At 42.1% G+C, this 21,399-nt stretch overlaps 1 protein-coding gene and 1 long non-coding RNA gene across 2 annotated transcripts in view; one reads left to right on the top strand and one right to left on the bottom strand.

Annotated features, from left to right (window-relative positions):
- The window catches only part of Pkc53E (Protein C kinase 53E), a 214,868-nt gene that overhangs the window by 50,663 nt on the left and 142,806 nt on the right, over window positions 1-21,399 (top strand). Inside the window, exon 5 of the mRNA XM_086972146.1 lies at window positions 6,184-6,250. Within this exon, the coding sequence (XP_086828272.1) occupies window positions 6,184-6,250 (67 nt within the window). The remainder of the gene's footprint in view (window positions 1-6,183; window positions 6,251-21,399) is intronic.
- Window positions 1-21,399, bottom strand: part of LOC111269587 (uncharacterized) — a 47,440-nt gene that overhangs the window by 7,029 nt on the left and 19,012 nt on the right. The window contains exon 2 of the long non-coding RNA XR_002685844.2: window positions 6,742-6,969. This is a non-coding gene — a long non-coding RNA (uncharacterized LOC111269587). The remainder of the gene's footprint in view (window positions 1-6,741; window positions 6,970-21,399) is intronic.

Below are 21,399 nucleotides of genomic sequence, written 5' to 3'. Positions count from 1 at the left end.
GCATACAACAAAGGCAGTACAACATTTTACCGCAGTTCCTAATAGCAAAAGAAAACAAGGCCACTTGTGAAAATCTACCCTAGACGTAGGATCTCAACGAAATAATATAAAAAAAATATTGATCTGAGATCCATTTATTGGCACTAGACGGCTTTAAGCAGTAGGCATGACCACTGAGACAAAATATAACGAAACAAAACAAATACAATATAGTGAGATTTGCCTATTGGAACGGGAAATTAAAAATTAAAAAAAATAAAATTGAAATCGATCCAGCCAGCAACAATAGCAATAAGTGAATACTCCTCCTTCTTCAAACATCAGGCTATTTCTGACAGGCAATACGTTTACTTAGCAACTTCATGATTCGAGAAAAAGATCAGAGAAAGAAACATGTGTATTTAGCTAATATTAGTACTGGTCAAATTCCGCGGCGTTATTACGAGGTCCGATGTTCGTGGTCGATATTTACGCGTCACAAAGGCTAGATCATTAGAGGCGACCCTGAGCGTTGCAGGTTACAAATGAGTTATATATGGGTTTGATTGTGTAACATTGTAGTGAATACTCAAATATGATTTCGATACGATAAACGACACGTCGGGAAAGATTCGCTACTAATTGCGGCCCGTTTTTTCGCTTATACACACAATCAGACGTTGGGCAACAAGCTGCCAGCTGGCAGAAGTCATACCGCCATATTGCTTGTCCTCAAACATACAACGATGAGATGGTCATTCGATTCAGGAATAACATACATCAATAAGCAAAAAAAAAAAAAAAAACACCCTTTAGAAATTACAAGAACATGTTTTTTGCCAATTTTCATCGCCCTACATTTTTATTGCTGTTAAATTTATGTCCATTTTGACGTCTGCGAACGAAAAGATGCATTGCAACACTGGCCGGCAAATGACCATCGTTCCCAATTTTGTTAGCCTTATTATAATGACTAGGTTAAACGAGATAAACTTTTCGTTCCTATAAGGTGTATCCATATCGGGTAAAAACGATCAATGTTTAAAGTATACGGAGTATTCAAATATTTAGCAGATTTCATATCGACTTTGAACTTTGTGGGTACTTCCAAAGCTTTGATGTAGCCGGCGTCACACTTTTCGGCCGCAGAAAGCACAGCTTTATGGCAAAGGAAATGAGAATATGTAAAAGTTGGATGTGGATAACTGCCTTACGGGATTTTTAATGGATCCTTTCTGGGCAATTGCACCCGTCCGACCTTCTGCTTCACATTCATACGTACGCTATTAATATTCGCTAGCTTCAAGCTGCTCTATTTCAATATTTCCTTCTCTAATTCCATGGTCATTTTCGTTGGAGCTACGCTGGGCACTATTCCGTTGTTTTTATGTATGTAATGTTTAAGAAACCGACATAAATAAGTACTGAAGCTTAATTCGAAACAATTAACGTATTGCTTTTTGTGATCGACAGTGTTTTATCGTAACCCTCCGCACTGCAGTAAGAACCGATCCCGATCCCGCAGACTTTGATACCTAACGTATGATTACGTTAAACGACCAATTGTAAAAACAAAGTATCGATAATTGGCCCCTATCACCGCTAACGTTTACAATCGGTGTACCTTGCACATAGTGCTGCCAATTTAACTAACATTCTGCCTAATTCTAAATGCCCATTCTAAATCACTGCCGACTTCCAGCTCTATTACATTGTCCGTGTAGATTCATACGGACGGTAAATAACCTGCAGATTTGCCCTACAAAAGGATGCAAAAGTCAGCAGGGGTTTGCCCATATGAGCGTAACGCAGGAACAACTAGATTCAATCGTTTTTCTTATTCTAAGCCTTTACGGTAGTGTTACCACAAGCGACCAGCGATGGTCGTAGCTTTCAAACGTTATTCCACCTGATCCCAGCTAGGTTCATTGGAGGGGCATTTTGTTGTACATCTATCAGTTTACAGTGCTATGCTCGCCACCTAACTGGGTCTCATTATTATCATCGACTGCTGCTAATCTGAACGAAACCAACGGGGGGAAGTTTTATTTTTTTTGTTTGTTTTTATAATTAAGTCTTATTGTAGTCTTGCGAACGCTGAAAACGCAATAGAGGTGCTGTTGTTACGTAGCCATGGACGTAGTCGAAGGCTGTCGACGCTGCGAAAAATATTCTGCTTTTGGCAGAATATACTACTATAACAAGGCTAGCCAGCAGATTCGTAAGCCGTTTAACGCGATCTTGATTATTTGATTTAGATCTGATGCCGCCCAGTTGCAACAGGTACGTTTCGTCTATTGTCCTAGGCCGAATGACTTTAACAATACTGAAAACCCCTTGCAATCAATTTTACTTCCCGAATCTGACAGGTTTTAGAGCTAGACCCCGATTTCATGCATACATGCGTAGCCGATACGCCAGTGATCGTAGCTGACATCAGTTTACCTTTCGATACATTCGGGACCGTCCAGAGCAGTCCACTGATCTTCGTCGTTTCGACTAACGCAGTGGTTACAATCAGTGGCGAGCAAAATATACCAAGAATACGTTGATACGTTGGCTCGCACCCAGGGATACTACCTGGACGCAGGCGTACGAAGCTCAGTCGCTATCTTAGTGTGGGAAGATTGGAATTATTGTTGCTACGGTAGACTTGGAAAAATATGGTAAGGCAACGCACGAAACAGGCGAAATGGCAATACAAAGTCATTGATCTAATGTCTATTGGGAAGCGTGTTATAAGCTCGACAGGTTGGAACCAACAATGAAGAAAAAAGCCGTTGGTTATACCTTATATCAATTTGACATACATCGTGCTATCGGTAGACTTGGACGGCTGCGGCCGAACTTTGTCAACTGTAAATTGTTCCACAACAACGTTTCTTCACTGGCGAAGTACATCTAATAGCTATTATGCATGCATCCAAATGGGTAAGCTATCTATTCCTTCTTTCGTTAACCAATAATACATTTGTACATCTAATCCTGTAAACTTTATTTTGACGGACAGTGTTCTTTTTCGGATAGAATTCTGATCTAGAAGCTTAATTTGTCCTTTCCAGCCATGACAAACTTGAATAAGTTTGTCTTGGCTTGTCTTGCTTGTCTTGGTCGCGCATTCAACAGGATCGAAACCAACCAGATGTAATTTATTTCAACAGATAGCAGAAGTGGCGACTGCCTCGATGATGTTTTTCTTTTTAAACCCCTTCTCCTCTCTTTACGTTGTTTTCTACGCCAATTTAAATACGTTGCTACAAAAACACTTCCAAGACCTTGACATCTTTTGTAACGTTAATGGCTCCCGCAGACAAAAAAAGAGCAGACGATCGGCAAATTGACCACTAGCGGCCGCTAAACGCTCGACGCATTTGTCGCTGCTGTAGCTTAGAGTGCTTACTTCAGCCGCGTTTCCTCGCGTCCGCGACCCCCCAGGCTAGACTTATTTACATGAAGCTAGTTGACTCGTCGGAAACCCGACGGTTGATGGCCGTGTATCGTTTCTCTGCCGAAAACGCAACGACGTTTTTGGGAGATTACTAATTTATCTACAGGTTCTAAACTCCAGAGTCGCTAGAGCGCGCAATGAAAAAAGGTCACGAGATTCCCAACGGCGTCACATCAACGCCAATAGACAAATTTTCGACTACGCCAATGAACAAAGCAACATCCGCTTAGTACAGCCACAATGTCCCGTTATCGTCTTGACTGTTTGCAAATCGGCTTCAGAGCGCGTCGGTCAAACCATCGGATGTCGATGGTCAATAAGTGAAGAACAGTCGGAGCTAGTCAATATCGTCATTGGACCATCAGTGTGTTTTTGTATGCGATATTGAGTGCTCGCCTAAACTGAGCTCGCACGGAAAGCCTTCAATGGAAGCTTTAGCACTTCATGTCAGTTCATAGCTTCCATGCATGCAGAGCAGCAGCAGTTGTCGTCGTCGGACATCTTCTGAGAGCTCGCACCCGCTGAATCGTAAAGCACATTACAAGTGTCGCGACCCCAGTAACATCGGTGTGAAGTCAATCATTTTCTCCCAGTACGGCTGGCATGTTTCTACGTGTATGAAATCTGAAGTCCGTCTGCAGTCCGCCCAGTCCAGTCGATTCACCTAATCCTAACTCTATTACACATGTCATTCTCATTCATACGAAGCCATTGTCTTACAGAACTCTTCAGATAGGTTCTATGTAGAGTACCTTCTCCTTTGCCCATACTGGTTTAATAGTCACCTTATGGCCGACTGGACTGTCCGCTACCGTGAGATGCAGATATCCGAAATTCGACGAATTATGCCCCTTATAGCTAATTCTGCCCCTCTTCTAACAGAGGTATGCGTCCCGGCTCGATAGACATTAATTATTTGTAAAAATCGTAAAGCTTAGCGTTGAATCGAATGCCAGTTATTTTACAACTATACCGTTTTGCTGAGGCGGAAAGATGCATGCGATGAGAGCGGCCTCGAAACTTATCTGCCTATACGGTGTAAAGGCAAACTTGTTTAAACTTTCAACTAGTTAATGACAGGTGTTTTGTAGTTCACTGTTATGCGCCAAGGTGATGGCACCGCACCGTTTGCCATGTAATGTCTTCCCTAACTTCAAGTTACTTGAATAGCAAGCCCGAATACATCTTTTTCCATAAAATAAACATGTTTTTGTTGGTCTAGCTAGTTTCTGGGTTCGACGTTAGCAAAGATTTGGTATAGGCTAAGTTCGGTACGTCTTTTTACTCTAAAATTCGATGGGGTACTGAGAAAATGATTAGACGCCGTACAGAACGTCGAGTTAATAACGGCACGCAACTAGCTACAAGGGATAGCTGACTAGTGCTAGTAACAGATTACGATTAAGATGTCAACGGGGTATCATCCATGTGTCTGTTACTTACAAGTAATTATGAATATATGTAAAAAATCGGTCTTTTGATAGCTGGCATAGAATGGATTCGTTTCCCAGTGATCAACGCTGTCGGCAGTAAAACTGATTATAGACAACGAATGATAGGAGTGATAATCAGATTGAGACACGCAGATTAGCTTCCTCAACTTAGCGTTGTAAAGACCTAGAACCGTTGCTTTCAGAGTGGCGACAGATCGGCTTAGAGCTCGAACTTCAATACTGTAACTGCATTGTGGCCGTTGCAGTATCTGCCTGCATCAGAGATGTCCGAGAGTACTTCGAAATGTCACCTTTCATCGAACAGCGTGCACGACAAACGACGAGCGCTCTACCCCCTGTTTTTTTCGATGTCAGGATCAATGTTGGATCTTCACTACATACACTGGGATTTATGGCAAGACGCATGCTCGTTATATATATATATATATATATAGTTATCATGCAAACAACTATACGTCATACAGCCATAATGCCCTCCTGTTTTGTATACCGGTATATCGAATATAAGTGCCGAACGAAGCGTCAGCGCTGCCTAATAGGATTCGTAACTAGGTTCGGGTTAGCCATACCTCGCTCATTTGGCGTCCAGTGACAAGGTGCCTAATCTCGGTTAGAACCAATTTAAGTAAGGACACCCCTTCAATTGGATAAAGTGCGGAGATAACCCGAAAGCAAAACACATCGATATGGACGCGAATCTCGTCCCAATAGCGAAATATTCTGTTGCGACTGAAAGGCTCTGCGAGAAGCTTTTATGTTCATGGCTTCAACGTCTCCTGGTTGCTGGGAAGTACGCGGTCATTGAAGCCTCCTTCAAGCACGTTGGCGTAATAAAGAAGCACCATAGAAGTTGGGATCAATCTAGATCTTATAATGTAACTGAATCTTGAATGGAGATCGATGCGGTACAAGTCCGACGATTCCGGCAACCCTTCACTTCATTACAAATGTAACATTTGGTTTGAAATGCCGATATTTTAAGCGGCTCAGGAATCGCTGGGCTATCGTACGCTGTTAATACGCCTTCAGCAGACGCATACGTCCGAGCGGACGTTCTCACTTCATTTTATCCAAAAATTAAGGGAAACGGGTTAACGAAATTTCAAGGAAAGTGAGTCCAATCTAATGATGCACAAATTATTTCTTATTGAGCGTATAGGAAAAAAATACTATAAAATAATTTATTTTCTCATGTGTGTTGCTATCGGATGGACGAAAAATACTGCCATCTCGTGATCATTTTCTTAAACTATGATTACTTTCAGAATATTGTGTTTCACTAATAGGCAATTTTGATTCTAGGTGAGGTGAAACCGCTTATCGTTGTTACATCTGAACTTCTACTGCGGCTAAATAAAACTTCTAAACAGTAAGTTAGTGGGCAGCAACAGCAATAATATATAATAATTTGCTCGGACTAGATCGAAATTTAGAAAAATATGGAGAGAGAGTCTGAGAACGCATCTGTAAGCTTCTTAAAATAAAATATCACACCGACATGGTAATGCACGATCTTACGTTTTTGTTGTCCTACGATGCCACGACAACGGCATACGTTGTTTCCCTTAGCTATTGAAATAAATATGATTTTCAGCTACTTTAGAAAATAAGGTACAAAACATAATTTTTTATTAATTAATTAAATTAAAATTAAAAACATAAAAATATGCATTGGCTTAGCTATTAGCCGAAACTCAGATAGTTAAAATTGTGTTTTGTTAGCTTTAAATTTAAAAAAATAAAACTGAGAGATCGCAAGTAAGTAGCATTATAACTAGATGGCTGTATCCGCCCATATTAGACTCCTGAATGTATGCACTAAAGATGCGGGAGGCTATAGAGAAGTTTGGCCTTTCTTACCGGTCTATCCATATCCATTTACGCGCATTGGAATACGAGAAGCTGCGAGTCTTTTTAAGGACCTTGCCGCCCTTCGTTCTCTCGGCGTTGCTGGCGGCGACAACGGCGAGGTCGTGTCCATCAATTGAAATCTGCTCGCTTCGTTGTGCTCCGTGAGACCTGAATTTCCAAGGCCGAAATTTGCTGCTTCAATCCGTATCGTTATGGCACCAGTGATCGACCTCAGCACTAGATAAGCATGTATTGGACATGGCAGAGAAGCACAATACATTAATTTGGGTTTAGCCTGCCTGAATTTTTAATTTTGAATTGACTAAATAATGTGGTAAAGTCCCAGGTCTAAATTCAAAGATATATAAGTAAACTGACGGCATCTGTGCAATTTGGCAGAAATTGTTTGGTTTATGATGCTCCGCGACTTCTACGAGGCGTCTTTCGGCTTAACTCTCGTCACAAGGAAAGCTTCGCTACTTTTTGAAAGAGGCGAAAACTGCTGAAGAATCACTATCGGATCCAGAAATACATACGAATGAGCCATAGTTCCAGGTTTGATGATTTGCTCATTCAAGCCGATAAATCGATCAATCCCACTTGCAATTTATACGCCGAAGGACACACGAAAGGATTACAGGAGGCGATAACTTGGGGCATTTTCAGGCAGCGATCAAGTGACGGGGAAGAATTGGCCATGGTCGGACACGCCTTCCATACTCCCGATCTGCAGCTTGGCTGATTTTGCTCTTAGTCCTTTGATACAACGCCTTCCACCTCGCTAAAACAGGCGTTACAGATAGGACAATTCACTTCACAAGATAAATAGATCATTGGACGATGGCTTATCCGTTGCTAGAGGCAGGGTTACCAATAGTAAACATGAAGCCAGTAGCGGCATAAACGTCCGGTTGAGCTTGAAACCACGGAACATTTTCACCCGTCTGATGAGCTTGTCAGTCAGACAGGATGGTCGACTATTCAAATCTTTTGGGAAAAGTAAACAAAGTGGGTGAAGTAAGCGGGCGGCGGATGGAACGATTCTAACGAATGAATACAAATGTCTAGGCCTAGGCACTAGTCCTCAAGCAGTTGGGGAGAGGGGAAGAGGGGGGTATGCGATAGTAAAATCAACCAATGTCTCTCTTACTGCTCGCCACCGTCGTCGCTACCGATTTTTCGTTCCTCACTATCCAAGGTTCTATGTGTTTCTTTTACCATCCCCCAGGGAGAAGGGGCGCACGAAAAAAGAGCCCATCGTTTAATCTTACCTTCCTGATTCGCCTGTGTGGGCGGCAGGCTGACTGGTTGTGGTTCGATTCGCCATGTTTACATTCTCAATTGTGTTTCAACCAGTGGCGCCTGTTTGATCCTGTTAATTGATTAGTTTAAGCTTATTGTTTTAATACTAATAATTAAATAATAATAATAAAGTGTATACATTAGGATTTTTATCAGCTAATTTCTATCAGGCAGGTATAAAATATTAATTATAATATTATCATTCACTATTAGGGAATGTTAAAAATCAAGGTATAGCTGCATAAGAGAGATCTATTATTCACAACATGTTGAATTTTAACGAGATATTAATAAATACTAAAAAAATCTCAATGACAATGATTCGAAAGTTAATGTATATTCAGCTTCATTAGCAGAAAGTCTCAAGGACTACCAGGGGCAAGTTGTAAGGGTAAGAAAGTAACTCTTCGATTACTAATCTCCAGAATAGAAATTTTTTTCGCCAGCTTTCCGTAAGGGAAACCTTTTCTTTTTTTAAGGAGGTTTAGGGTAAATGCATTATGCAGACCAGACTTCACAAATGTGTTGTTTGTCTGATACTGTGGGACTCTCACCCGCTAAACCCTGGACCCTTGAGAAACTTGGGCTTTGGTTCGGGATATAGTTTAATATTACTTCGAAACCTATCGAGAAACGAAAATACACTACATTCAACTCGCTAGAACATGCTTTGCCTTTGTTCTGCTTGTCTTTAGCCGTAGACATGTTTCTGCTATTTGTACAATGAGTGTGAGACGACTATGATGGATTTTTTTGCTTTAGATATGTCAGCAATAAAAGCCACAAGCTCACAGAGTTTTAAATGGTGTCGTAAAATCGGCATCTCTAGTTTAGCTACTTCCCTGTTAAAAGCAATCGCCAATTATCTTTCATACGATCCTGGAGTCGAGTCAAAACTTCGAGGCTATGTGCTATACACCTTGACCAGTCATACGTTCTGCCCATCGAATCCACGTAGAAGTGTTGAAGAGGTTTTAATTCTCCTTTGTATCAAAATCGTCTTCAGAGCTGGTTATTATTCTTGCTCTTGTTAGTGAGTCTACACACGATATCTATCTATGCTGCGGTTCGATGCACTACGAGCATGTTTTTCCGTAAAAAAACCCGAAACTTTCCAGCATTTGCCTTTGAAGGATTAAACTTGCTAGACTTTGTAATTGCACAGCTCGAAACGTGTTGTGTATTTTTAGCTACCGGATTATATCGAGTGGGTAAGTGGCATCTCTCAAGCGAAAAATTTTATGCTAGCTTACCGCATACAGGATGAGTGTAAAAATTAAAATTACCAAAAAAAAAGAGCCGAAATTCTTCGAGAGTGTATAATCCTCGCCAGTTTCATCTCTTTCGTCTATATGTCATCATTAACACTCTGTTGAAAGGAATTAGTTGTCAAACAATTTCCATAACTCACTTGAGCTGTGGAAATCTCTCGACCCTTTAGATTTGCCTTCGAAGCGATGATTCAGTTCAACGTTCGAATGTTTCTCAATCCGCCACACACTGTTTCCGTCATCTGAAATTAAAAATCAGAAGGCGAAAGCCTGGTACCTAGTAAACAGTGCCCTGTCTCTATGGGCTCGAATGGATACTCGTTCAACAGGTGCTTTTGAGAGCCTGCGTCAGTGTGCAATACCTGCTGTCCTTTCGAGAGTGCTTGGCTTGCTGATATGTGTTCGTGTACATATATATTTGTGTACACTCGCCCATTTGCTAGTCGACTTGTCATAGCGCTTGTTTATAGTACAGATATCTGTGTCTGAAACATGTGTAGGGTAACACAATGGCCTATGGCAACTGACAAGTACCGAGGCTGCAGGGCCTATTGTTAGTCTTTTTTACATCTGGCCGTTTTTGTGTGGCAGGTATAGGCTCACGTCCGCTAGCTGAACACTGTTATTTCGGTTCAGATGATTTTGATCTATAATGGTTCATCTCTCATGGTTCTATAACGATAATGGAGGCTAATTAAAGCTATACTTAATCACAATTGTCTACTTTTCACTCTTGTTTTACTGTTAAAGATGTTTATTACCGTGGTCGCACCAACGCAGCCGTGTCCAATATAGAGGCGAAAAAGGCATTAATGCACTATGACTCGGTAAAAATGCTTTCCACTTTTGTTCTGCGAGTCAAGCATTGCTTTCAGGGGCTTGGCTTCTTCCAGTAAAAAAATGCACCCCCGATTTCTAACGTCGACGACTTTACTAAGCACCCCTACGTATTGTAGGCAAATACGTTAGTGCTGCACCCTCGTGGGGACAGCATCTAATGCAACGGCCAGAACAAATAAAATTAATTGAAGACGTTCCTAGAAACCCGTAGAAATGGATACAGATGTCGTCTGTGATTTACGCCAGTAAATGCAATCTAAAGCTGACCGCAGAGACGCTTTCTTCATTCTCTAACGCCGACACTGATAGTCTAAGCGCGTCTTGACGTCTGACGTCTATGTGGCGAATGCTCTTTGAAAAGTAAACGCCCTATACAAAACAACGAATACATCTGTCTATGGCGGAACAATGCCCAATACACTTTCTTTGAAACGAGCAGAGTAAGAGAAGACAGGTTTTTCTAATTCAGCAATAACAACAACAAAATCAGTGACGGCTCAATGATGACCAGCACAGTCATCTGGAAACAGCGAAATGTTCATACTTCCACTTTTGCTGGGGCTACTAGAGGTACTGCGACGTTGGCTTTGAAGCTCGCTCCCCTTTTTTCAAATCTTTAAGCCGGGTGATTAATGTTACTATTGCTGTCGTTGTTTCTTCTGCGGATGGTCTTCGGGGAGTATCACTCGTAGACTAATGACTTCAAAATTCATGATATACCAGACTTTAATGAATAATTTAATCTTATAAACGGTACGATGAATCCCATGGCGCTGGCAGTCCTATATAAGCGCTAATAGTTGTTCGTAAAATAAAACATGTTTTTATGTTTCATGTCCGATTTTCAAGCTCTTAGACATTACTTTAGACCAGCTGGAATGGATTAGGACCTATATGACTAAAGTTTAGCAAACCAGCCCGTAACCCCGTTACGCTACCACGAAGACGTTCTGATGCTGTCAGGGTCGGTGAAAATAACAACACAGATTAGCTCGAAAAAGATTACACAGACATCGATTAGGCATACGAAGTCCAGTTGGCTTTAAGCCCTTTCAGATCAAAATGGTGCGGTCTTCACCTTCGCAGCTGTCGGAGGGAGATATGAGTCAAACCGTTTTAGCAATTAACACGTTCCCTGACTATAGCGGCCCTAAGTATAACCAGCAAAATAAATCTTACATATTTACTCATAATGACAGCCATTCCGTTAAGATAGGAATTCTGTAGAGGCATGCCTAGGAAAACTGTAGCCTAGAAACCTCCTGCCGATCTAGAAGTTAATGCACTCACTATAGCTAAACTGACTAATTTTCTTTCGAGCAGAAATGCAAATATGGGTCATACATGGGTCTTTTGTTTTGCCCAAAACTGATTTTTGAGATTTGTTAGAAGTCAATAGTAATTTATAGATAGACGCCTGATTAGGTTCTAAATACTATATATTTTAGGACATATAGGTTTCCCAATAGACTACAACGAGTTAGGTATTCACAAAGGGGCCTCCCAGGATTATTACCTACTATCAGAGCTACTTACGGCTGAGATTTCTATCAGCTACGCGAAAGTTGGCTAAGTATGGTTATGTTCAAGTAACGTAGTACACAAAATCTGTCTTTTTTCTAGAGCAAAAGAGTACACAGTGTAGTTAGGGGGGGGGGGGGGGTATTCGTCTTCATTTAAACGCGTACCGCACACTTTCCAGCAAGTAGACTCTGAAGAAAGATTCCTGCCAACTCAGCGTGTTGCTACTAGTTGTTGGCTATTCGAAATTAAGCTAGAAACCTATCCACCTTGTAGTCTATTCCTCGAGACAAACTGGAAGCCAGTCTAATTCGAGTCGGTAGTCCAATACCGGCTGTTTTGCCTAGTCGTACCGACGGCTACCGACAGACGACTTCTGTTAGGATTTTTCTTTTCGAATCGCCTCCTGCAACAGCGCCTAGCCTACCTCCATATTGCACCCCCCATCCCTAATACAAGCAGTTGTCAATTCCCGGTTCATCCAATGCGATTGCCATATAACGTCGGTAAGCTATAGCTCCTCCTGCCGTCATTGTCTTGGCTCCTGTGGACAGGATAAAGGAAAACCAGGCGTTAAGTCTAATAGGTACCAGCCCGTGGAGGTTTCTCCCTAGAGACACGTTGGTGGACCAAGCAACACTCAAGCGCCGGCATGATTTTGTTGCCAAGTTGTCTGATCGGTCCAAACAAGGAGAGTTCTGTCACAACGAAGTTGCGAGCTTATGGATCACTAACTCCTAGCAGAATTAGGTTTAAGTGAAATTCTTTCGTTAGTTGAGTCGTTCGTACGTAAAGTCGAACAGTCGACTCAGTTTGTACCGTGAGTTCTTGCTGAGCGTTGTTGCCTTAAAACCAATGATCGCCTGCTTGGTCCTGCTCTATCGCGAACTGTCTAAACGGGAGAACTGACTGTTGTAAAATAGGCTTGCCCTATAGTTACTCTAGCTGGTAGAGTACTCTGGCCGTTGGCGAATCAATTAGTGACACAGCTGTTGTGGTAGCTATTGTGACGAGAAGGCAGGTTGTGCAGGTGGAAGGAGATTCGAAATTGAGCAGACGTTCAACTTGGTCCCCTGTCTGAGTTGAAACCTGTCCTATCTTTCTGTTACCTCTCATTAGTGTAAGCTTTTGAGAAGTAGCTAGTTTTGCTTCTGTTGACCGTCGCTAGGCGTTTCTCAGGGTTACATTGTGCTAACATCTATGACCTTGTAGAACTAACCTAATCTTTATGACATCAGTCTTTGGTAATCCACTTCCAGTTGCTAATCTTATTCTACACGCCTGCTGATGCGGGATCACACGCATGAATTTAGTAATGTAATTGCGTGGCCCCAATATATTAGCTACTCGATGATACATGAGGTAAGGAAAACCCTCCAGTAATCAGGCGTTCCTTTCTAAACCGCTAATAACACAGGAGCTGCACCTAGAATTTGCTAAGGAACAACGGTTAGCATGGTCTGGGCTTAGAGTAGGAGGATATCAGCTGTCTGAAAATCGGCAAGAAAAACACTGGGACAAATCGGAACAGGCCGAATTTAGTTTTATATTGCTCTTTTGAGTATTACCTATTCTATTGAACAATTGGTACTGTCAATAGGACAACATCTCGTCGGCCGGCACGGACTAAGGCAAGCGCTCGCATACGCTGTTATGCTGTTTGATTACATTATTATTTATACAGATTCACACTTCGGAGGCAAGGCCGCAACCATCTGGTTCCAACCAAAGCCAGTTCCTGAACTGTTACTGAGCTTAATATAATTCCGTTAATCTACAGCCACTTAAAATTGTTGTTGTTGTTAAATTGAGACCATCTCATGTGACTTAATGGTCTACAAATTCAATTATAGGTACATGTAAGTGGCACGTCTGTGGGGATCAGCTAGCGTCCAGGGATGCTTCTTAAGGCTACAGGCCATGTAGGCCTGGTTACGTTTACTCAGTGAATTGTCATTTGTTATTCTGTTATATAACTAGTTAGGTAACCGTATTGCTGTCGTCAACGCTTATGTATACACGTGAAAAAATACCATTTGAACATAATGCCCGAAAATTTTGGCATCAATTAACTTAAGGAAATACGATAGTTATTTATTTACAAGTTTTCCATATTCCGACCGAGAGTTTCTCATAGGGAATGGAGCTAACTGGTCAAATGCTTCTTTGACAAAGAGTAAGAGTCTGCTCTTCTCTATAGAGTGTGCTGTTTTCCACAATGCTAATTTGGCTGGTCGTAACCGAACGATAGCAATTTGCTCTTATTCTCCACGTTTAGAAACAGCGCCTCACAAACCAAAGCGGTCACCAGTGTCACCCACGTTGATATATTATCGGTGCAAAAATCGTATTGCTGCAACTTACGTTGCGCGACAAGCCATATGCTACCTAGCATAGTGAAAAAATTAATAAATTAAAGTTATCAAATAATAGCTGACGACTATCAAACTTTGCCCCTACTATCAGTGTAGCTGGCTCTTAACTTCTGCACAGTAAAACGAAATGTGTTTAATAGCGAAACAAGCGCGAGACGAAGTCTGCGAGTGGCGCCCTAGTAGTTCTCTAAAACGCGTCTGACATGCAGGACACGTCTACCTTGCTTATTTTGCTAATTCAATCACTACGGATGGCCTATATTTTGTTGGCTTTTTCTGGGCTGAAGTCTGCAACTGTTACACGGCATAACAGGATCCCTTAAGCTACGCAACAGTCGACCGAGGTACTCTTACTTATCCCACTTCTCGCGCTCGCGTCATCAATCTAGTAGGTGTGATTCGATTATTGCCCGTGCCTCTCTATTATTATAGTTTTTATTTTCCATTAACCTGCTAAAAACCTCGAGCAAGATTGCAGCCACTCTACTTTTCAGAAGTAAGGCCAAGTACAACTAGGCTAAAATACGCCCATAACACTTAAAGCCTTTAGCATTACTTGAGCCTTAAGCATTACAGAAACACGCACGAGTTAGAATTATCCTAACCCCACGCCATCACAATCAATCCCAGCAGTCAGTCCTGTTCTGTGAGCGGAAACCCTACAAAGTGTTTCGCTTTTGTCTATTACCTCCATGAGCCAAAACGACGGATGGACATAACGATTAGTCAAGTCTTTGTCTGTTGTTTTTTTATTTTTCTGTTTCATCGCTCGTTCATCGCCACCGTAAAACCCTGATCACGTAGTAGCACACTAGAGCTTCTATTCACGCCTTTGCAGATCTACAGCACTGAAAAGCGCTCTACGAAGCAGGCCTGCTTTGTTTGTATGTTCCTGCGCGATCGAACCGTTAAGTGCGTTCTACTTATGCTGTCTGCCGTTATCGTCGCCGACAAATCGTTAGCGTTAGGTAGCAAAGTAATAATAACAGCCGAGCGCAAGGTAAGTTAATATAACTTAAGGGTGACTAGATACATTGTGCGATGGCACTGTACGTAAAAGGCTCTCCCAGAAGCAACTCAACGACAAGTGTCACTCGACAGGACAGAACGGTCGGGCGTTCTGTCCCGGAAGGAGGAGAGGAAAGTCCCGGAGGAAAAAAGGAAAAGACAGACGATTAAAAGAAAGGAAAACAAACGGAACGGGGACAATATGGTTGGCGTATTAGGCATCTTGCGGCAGGCCTTTAAACACAACACGTTGAGATCTGCTGGCATCATTGATCACGCATTGTGCTACCACTACTTCGTAGATAATCTCTTTCAAAGGCTCACATTAGCCGAGACACAAACTAGCAGTAGAACTAGCGGATTTGCGCGAAACTGTAGACGATTTCGGGGTTTCAGCAGTGACGTTCCTGCGACCACTTTATAGAACAGGTAGCAGCGACGCTAAAACCTGGGTTGTGTAGAGCTTTTTCGCAGTAGTAAAGTGGGTCCCACCGTCACTGCACAGTAAGGGCCGTAGCCGTAACAGCTGCAGATCAGCAATATCAGTTAGTTACTGTTGTAATGAGCCGTCATAGTATTGGCAGTTAAGTTGCAGAGATACATGGTTTAGATTTAGTCTCGGGAGAGGGAAGATGGCGGAGAGGGGTGCATTGACAATCAATCCTGTCCGCCTCAGAATGACGTTCTACTGTCAGTGTCGTTGTGGATGGGTGGAGTTTGCCTGGCGAAAAAATAATAATGAAGAAGTTTCTTACAAGAATCTACTGCAGGGGGACCACTGACATCACAAGGAACCTCAGGGGTGACGTTTTCTTTTCGATGCTTTGTCCCTACGTAACGTCTCTAGTAACTTGCAGGCGTGAATTATGACATATTCGAATTGTCGCCAACGCTAGTAACAGCTATCAGGTGCTTTCATTGCCCTGGCTGAGTTTGCGGAAGGTTAGGTGTCCTGGCTCTATGCAACTCCATGGTGTGCTTCCTGCATAATTCGGCCTGACCGGACAAATTGGGCGTGTCCCGTAGTCACGTACATTAGTACAGAGAGGGTGAAGTAACAGCTAAATGGCATTTACGTATATATACTTATTATTATTATTATTATTATTATATATATATTCATTTTTGTTGGGTGGAATATCTTGTCTCAAAATCATTGAGTGTGACAGAGTTTACTTTTAGCGATCACATTTAGGTCACGTCATAAATTTGTTTACGATAATTTTGTTACTTTATTCTCAGGATTCGATATTAAAGTACATATAAGAAGAATATATGCAATATTATTACAAGAGAGAAAAATAGGTTACCTGTTCCCTCAGTTAGTTTTCTATGAGAAATTAGTTATTTAAAATATTAGACAATGATCTAAAACATGTCAGCAGTTCAGAGCCACCATCGGCAACAATACTTCGTGTTCAGTCTAGTAGATACTATTTAAGCTCGGATAGCGTTTGTATTGGTGGAAGCGTAGGGTACAAGAGTTACGCAGGCGAATTTAGATTGAGGAATAGAGATAGGACTCTGAACTAAATTTTGGTACGATAGGGGTACAACATAGATACGAAAAATTCGTATCTTTGTTGTACCCCTATCACCCCTCTCCCCCCCCCCCTTATCTTAGGCGATACTCAGCTGTAGAATCGAATTAGAAAACAAGGAGGCCGTTCTAGGGTTATACAATGCCTGGAGAATTCAAAGGTCGCGATGCCGGAAGATGCCAAAGAGTATACGTGGGCGCGCCAGAGTGTCATCATAAGAACGACCTTTTGGTTCTTCTTTGTGTGAAGTGTCATTGATATATGCTAGGTAAAGAAGAAGATGAAGACAAAAGGATTAACCTTAACATTCTCATCATCCAATGCTCTCCTGAATTTGAGATGCGCCCTCGTTAAGGTTGGACCGCCTCGTGTCTTCAACTCTTGGACTCCTGGTTACCCTGGCGTCCAGAGCATAAGTTCCAGAAATATAGAAGGTAGAACGTTCGAAGGGTGTGTCTCTGACTTCCGAGTCGACTCTACCAAGTAGTGACTCTAAGAAAATCGCTTTGCAACAAGGCCCGGTTTTTGCCCTTTTTGATGCCTTTTTCATTTATGTGGAGTTATACAGTATATATATATATATATATATATATATTTCTTAACAGATCATATACTCCCTGCGCATGTTTATTTTGCTATGATGGTTATAAATGCTAGTTTTCTACCCATATATAACTTTTATTAGTAGGGAAACTCTCTGATAAAGAAAAGTTTATGTGTATTAACTTTGAACATACAAATGTTGGGCTTATGTATCGGTTTGACATAACGGTAACCCAGTTCCAAGAGTTTAACCCGATATACCTTCGATGCGTTGAAATTGACATTGACAACCGACATTGACTGGAAGTCATCCGCTCGGCCATACCTGTGTTCTCCAAACCCTCAACTATGGCTCTAATTCTAACCGGGTAAGCTTACCACATCTATGTCTTGTGAAAAACGCAGTATCCACCAATAACACGAGATTTTATCATAAAATGTAACGGAGTCCCGAACAAAATGCTTGAGCTGTAAGAGAGCGTCGAAGAAACTATTCTAGCAAACAAAGGAAGATACCTACGACAGGGGGCCCTGCATTTCAAAATGTGACAGTATCTGTTGTCATGTTGACCGTACAATGCGCCGTCCGCCATCATTTACGTAGTGACACATGTCAAACAGCCACCCGCTCGAACGTTGCTAATGATTCTGTTTGCAATAGTTTTGTGGACGCTCGTCTGGACAACTCTGTTCTGGCTCTGATACGATTTCGGTCCTGTTACATGGTGATTGAATTGTTCGTTAAGAATTATTCTTAGCACGTAAAGCGATTACCACGCTTTGCGCTTGACAACAAGATATCTATTACCAACTCACATTGCACACTTATCATTTCTCTCATCATGAAATCTTTGTCGATCTCAGCAACAACAAAGAAATAATATAAACGTCTTAGCCGACCTTTTTCTCTATACTTCACCGACTCAACGACTCAGTTGAAAGCTACGATAAGAGATAACCGTGCCGTGCTTAAGAAGCGCTGTCGATTTCCAACACCAAATACCTCGGGAATTTTCCGATCTCAAAAGTGAGAGACGCTTAAAAATCGCTATCCAGTGAAGTCGAATTTCCGGTTTATCGTCGGACATTTTGAGTGGTGTCATTATTATTGTGTCTACTACTGTTTCTAAGATCCAGTAAAAATGAATCCTAATTGAGCGACTGCGGCTACGGTATTGACTCCTCCAGCATCGACTCGTCCTGCCCCTTCGAGGAGTGGGGCACGACTATTCGACTGCACGCCGCGCGGCTAAAGGGCCAACCAGCTAGCTCAGTGATTAAGTGGCGAACAAAAATTATATCGGTTGGGCGACTACCACCATGGCTGTCGTAGCTCAGGCCTACAAGAGAAAGCGTGGTCGTCAAGGTAAATTCGGTGACAGGGCCTGGGAAAAGACAAGCTGCTGTACGCTATACTGGCACTGTTCGTCATCTGTGTCTCGTGGCAACGGCGTTATTTAACCAAATCGAACAAAATGGAAGACTCGCACGTTGTCGGAGTCAGCGTGTCGGTAGTCGTTAAAATAGCCCATGATGGAGCTGTTTTACGGATGCTGATGAACATGTGTGTTGGCTATATATTAGATAAGAAAGCTTGTAGGAACAAATAGATAAGCAGAAAGTGATTCAAGGGTAGGTGTAGACATTTTCATTAGTAAATAGCCGATGGATAGATGGTTCACTGCGACGATACTTCGCAGAGAAAGAAAAAGTAATTCAATTACGAGCATACCTGTACTTGCGAACAACAGCCTCCGATAGCTAACTAACTGTATCCTTTAGAGGATGGTTTTCTGTAGTCACCAAGCGATATCCCGTTTCGTTGCACACTATAAATGTCTATTGCACTATTGTTCGGTGGGTCGAGAACATTCGAAAAAGCGACCTGACGCTCACGTCGGCCTAATACAGGCAACGCTTCCTACAAGGCTTCTCCCGACTCCACAAAGCAGCTACCTATATTCGTTTTTAAAGTTCCTCTACTAGCTGCAGCTGTTACTGCGCCTCACCGACGCATTAGCCACAGAAATTCTCTACGGAGTGCGAAGCGTTTTGCTTTCGTCGCCGTTCGTGCAACGGCTGTAAACGTTTTTTAGTAGCTGTCACTTCTCGTAGGGTCGACTTTTGATGACGACGGGAGAAGCTCCTACAATAGATCGGTCATCTCACTTTTTTTCAGCGCTGAGGCTTACCTGGTCTGGCTCTTTCCTTTCTCTATATTTCGTTGCGTCACTTTTGCTAACGAACGTCTGACATAATAACGCACAGTTAGCTGCTTCTCCAAATTGTCCTTTCCCTGAGCCCCGTTCTGCTTTGCAAAGATACTGACAGCTTTTTTGCGCGGTTATCGTTTTCAATCGTGAAGTGGTCGGCAAGGCACCACGCTTTTGTGCTATTTTCCCTTTTCAGGAGTACGGCGCGGAATGCGTTATTCTACCCAAGCTGTGTGGCTTCACACATCACACAGCTTGGGTCAATGTGGCATCGACGGTCCAATTAGATGGGGAAACCACGTACGAATTTTGCCGACATAGTATGCATAGAAATGCTTCGAGTCTATACCGGACAACAATGGTTGGCGATTGCAATCAGAGGAGACACATTAAGGGGTAAAAGAGATGTGTTTACGTCTAGGTGGAACGTTTTAACTATCGGGTTGGGACGCAGCTACTAGCCGCGATCCATCAAAACGTTGTGACAGTACTTACTTAGCCATTTTAGGACTACTTGAGAAAAAAACGAGACAACGAAGGAACTAAACAAATCATGATTAAGCAGACGGCGTTGTTTCTGAATAGCTCGTCCTAAACGCTACTTTCAAATAGAGCTTTGCTGAAGGACATTCACGATAAGGGGTCGTTGCATAGCGACGTGATAGACGCCATATTAAATAGAATTGCTGCCATACGCTAGACTATGATCCTAACGCCGCGAGGTTCAATCTCGCATCAATTCGTGTAAGTACATTGGCGATTGCTTAAAATTATTTCTTGGGTGGTCGAGAAAAGATAATTCGCTCTTAAGAGCCGCACTGGGATTCAAAGTTGAATAGTTACAAAGTTTTTCGAATATAAGAAATAATGGTTTATACCCTAGACGTGGTCTAACCTGGACATTTTAGATGATTTTTGTAAAATATTAAGGGACTGCATTACCATAAGCTACGTGCAAGCAGTAAAGCGCCAAATAAAGACCTAAATCAGCTACTTGAATTGAAAAGGGAATGTCCTAGACAGAATAGTTCAAACGGGCCCCATTACATCACGAATGGGCCTCATCTCGCTTTGACGACCTAGAAACTTTGGCATACTATGCGTGGGAAGTGCTTTTACGTCAGGCCTATAGACAATACTGTGCTCCATCAAACCTGTTTCGGGTTTCGCCTGTTCGGATTCATGAACCATGGCCTACAGGGGAATCGATTCAAAGCACATGAAGGTACATTTTTAGTTTCAATGGTTCCTCTCTGTTTGTGCCTATTTCGTTTGCGAAGAAATCTATCTTATTTTCATGTTTTGAGGAAAATGCGACGATGGGTATCGTGCGTAACTGTTACATTGTTTCGTACGACGACATGGCCTACAAAGCTATATTTCAGTTTGAACTGAGATGACCAAACGAAGAAGGGCCAGTAAAAAACAATATAAAAATTCGTTCCGTAGACTTAGTTCATGATACAGTTCTTACACAAAGTATGGTAGCAACCAAACGTACGGGTCCCTAGCCAATGTTGTTTCAACGATATTGCGCGTAACGTCATCATGTGGGGATGCATTCCCTTTAAATGGACGTCAAAAGGGGCAACTATTACTCTTATTGCAACTATTACGTTTGCTTTGCCTTTGCGCTTGATAAAGAACTGTTGCAGAGAATTACCACAGAAGTCCGCCCATACTCTAAGGGCAGAATTAGTAGAAATCAAAGGGCGGGTGGAACCGATCTGGATGAGCTGACTTGTCTCGATTATGTGTTCTGGTCTCCGCATGAACCGAACCGTGTTTGGATTGTCTCTTAAAACAGGAAACTCGAGAATCGTCAGAAAGTTAAACGAACGGGAAGTTTATAAAATAAAGTTAACTAAGCTTTGTTTTACTAATGGCCGACATCCAGCAAACTAATCTCCGGCATATAAGCAGCCATGCAGAAAATCCTGCGCTTGATCCTCTATCATAGACTCGTTATTACTTACACTAGAACTATCACTGGGCTAGCAAGCAAACGTCAAGGAAAACAGCACTGCAATAGGGAATATAATGGCAATTTTTA

This window comes from Varroa jacobsoni, unplaced genomic scaffold, assembly GCF_002532875.2.
Source record: "Varroa jacobsoni isolate VJ856 unplaced genomic scaffold, vjacob_1.0 scaffold_1398, whole genome shotgun sequence".
NCBI classification, from domain to species: Eukaryota; Metazoa; Arthropoda; class Arachnida; order Mesostigmata; family Varroidae; genus Varroa; species Varroa jacobsoni.
The sequence above is the reverse complement of the archived record's forward strand: the minus strand, read 5'-3'. Positions and strand labels throughout refer to the sequence as shown.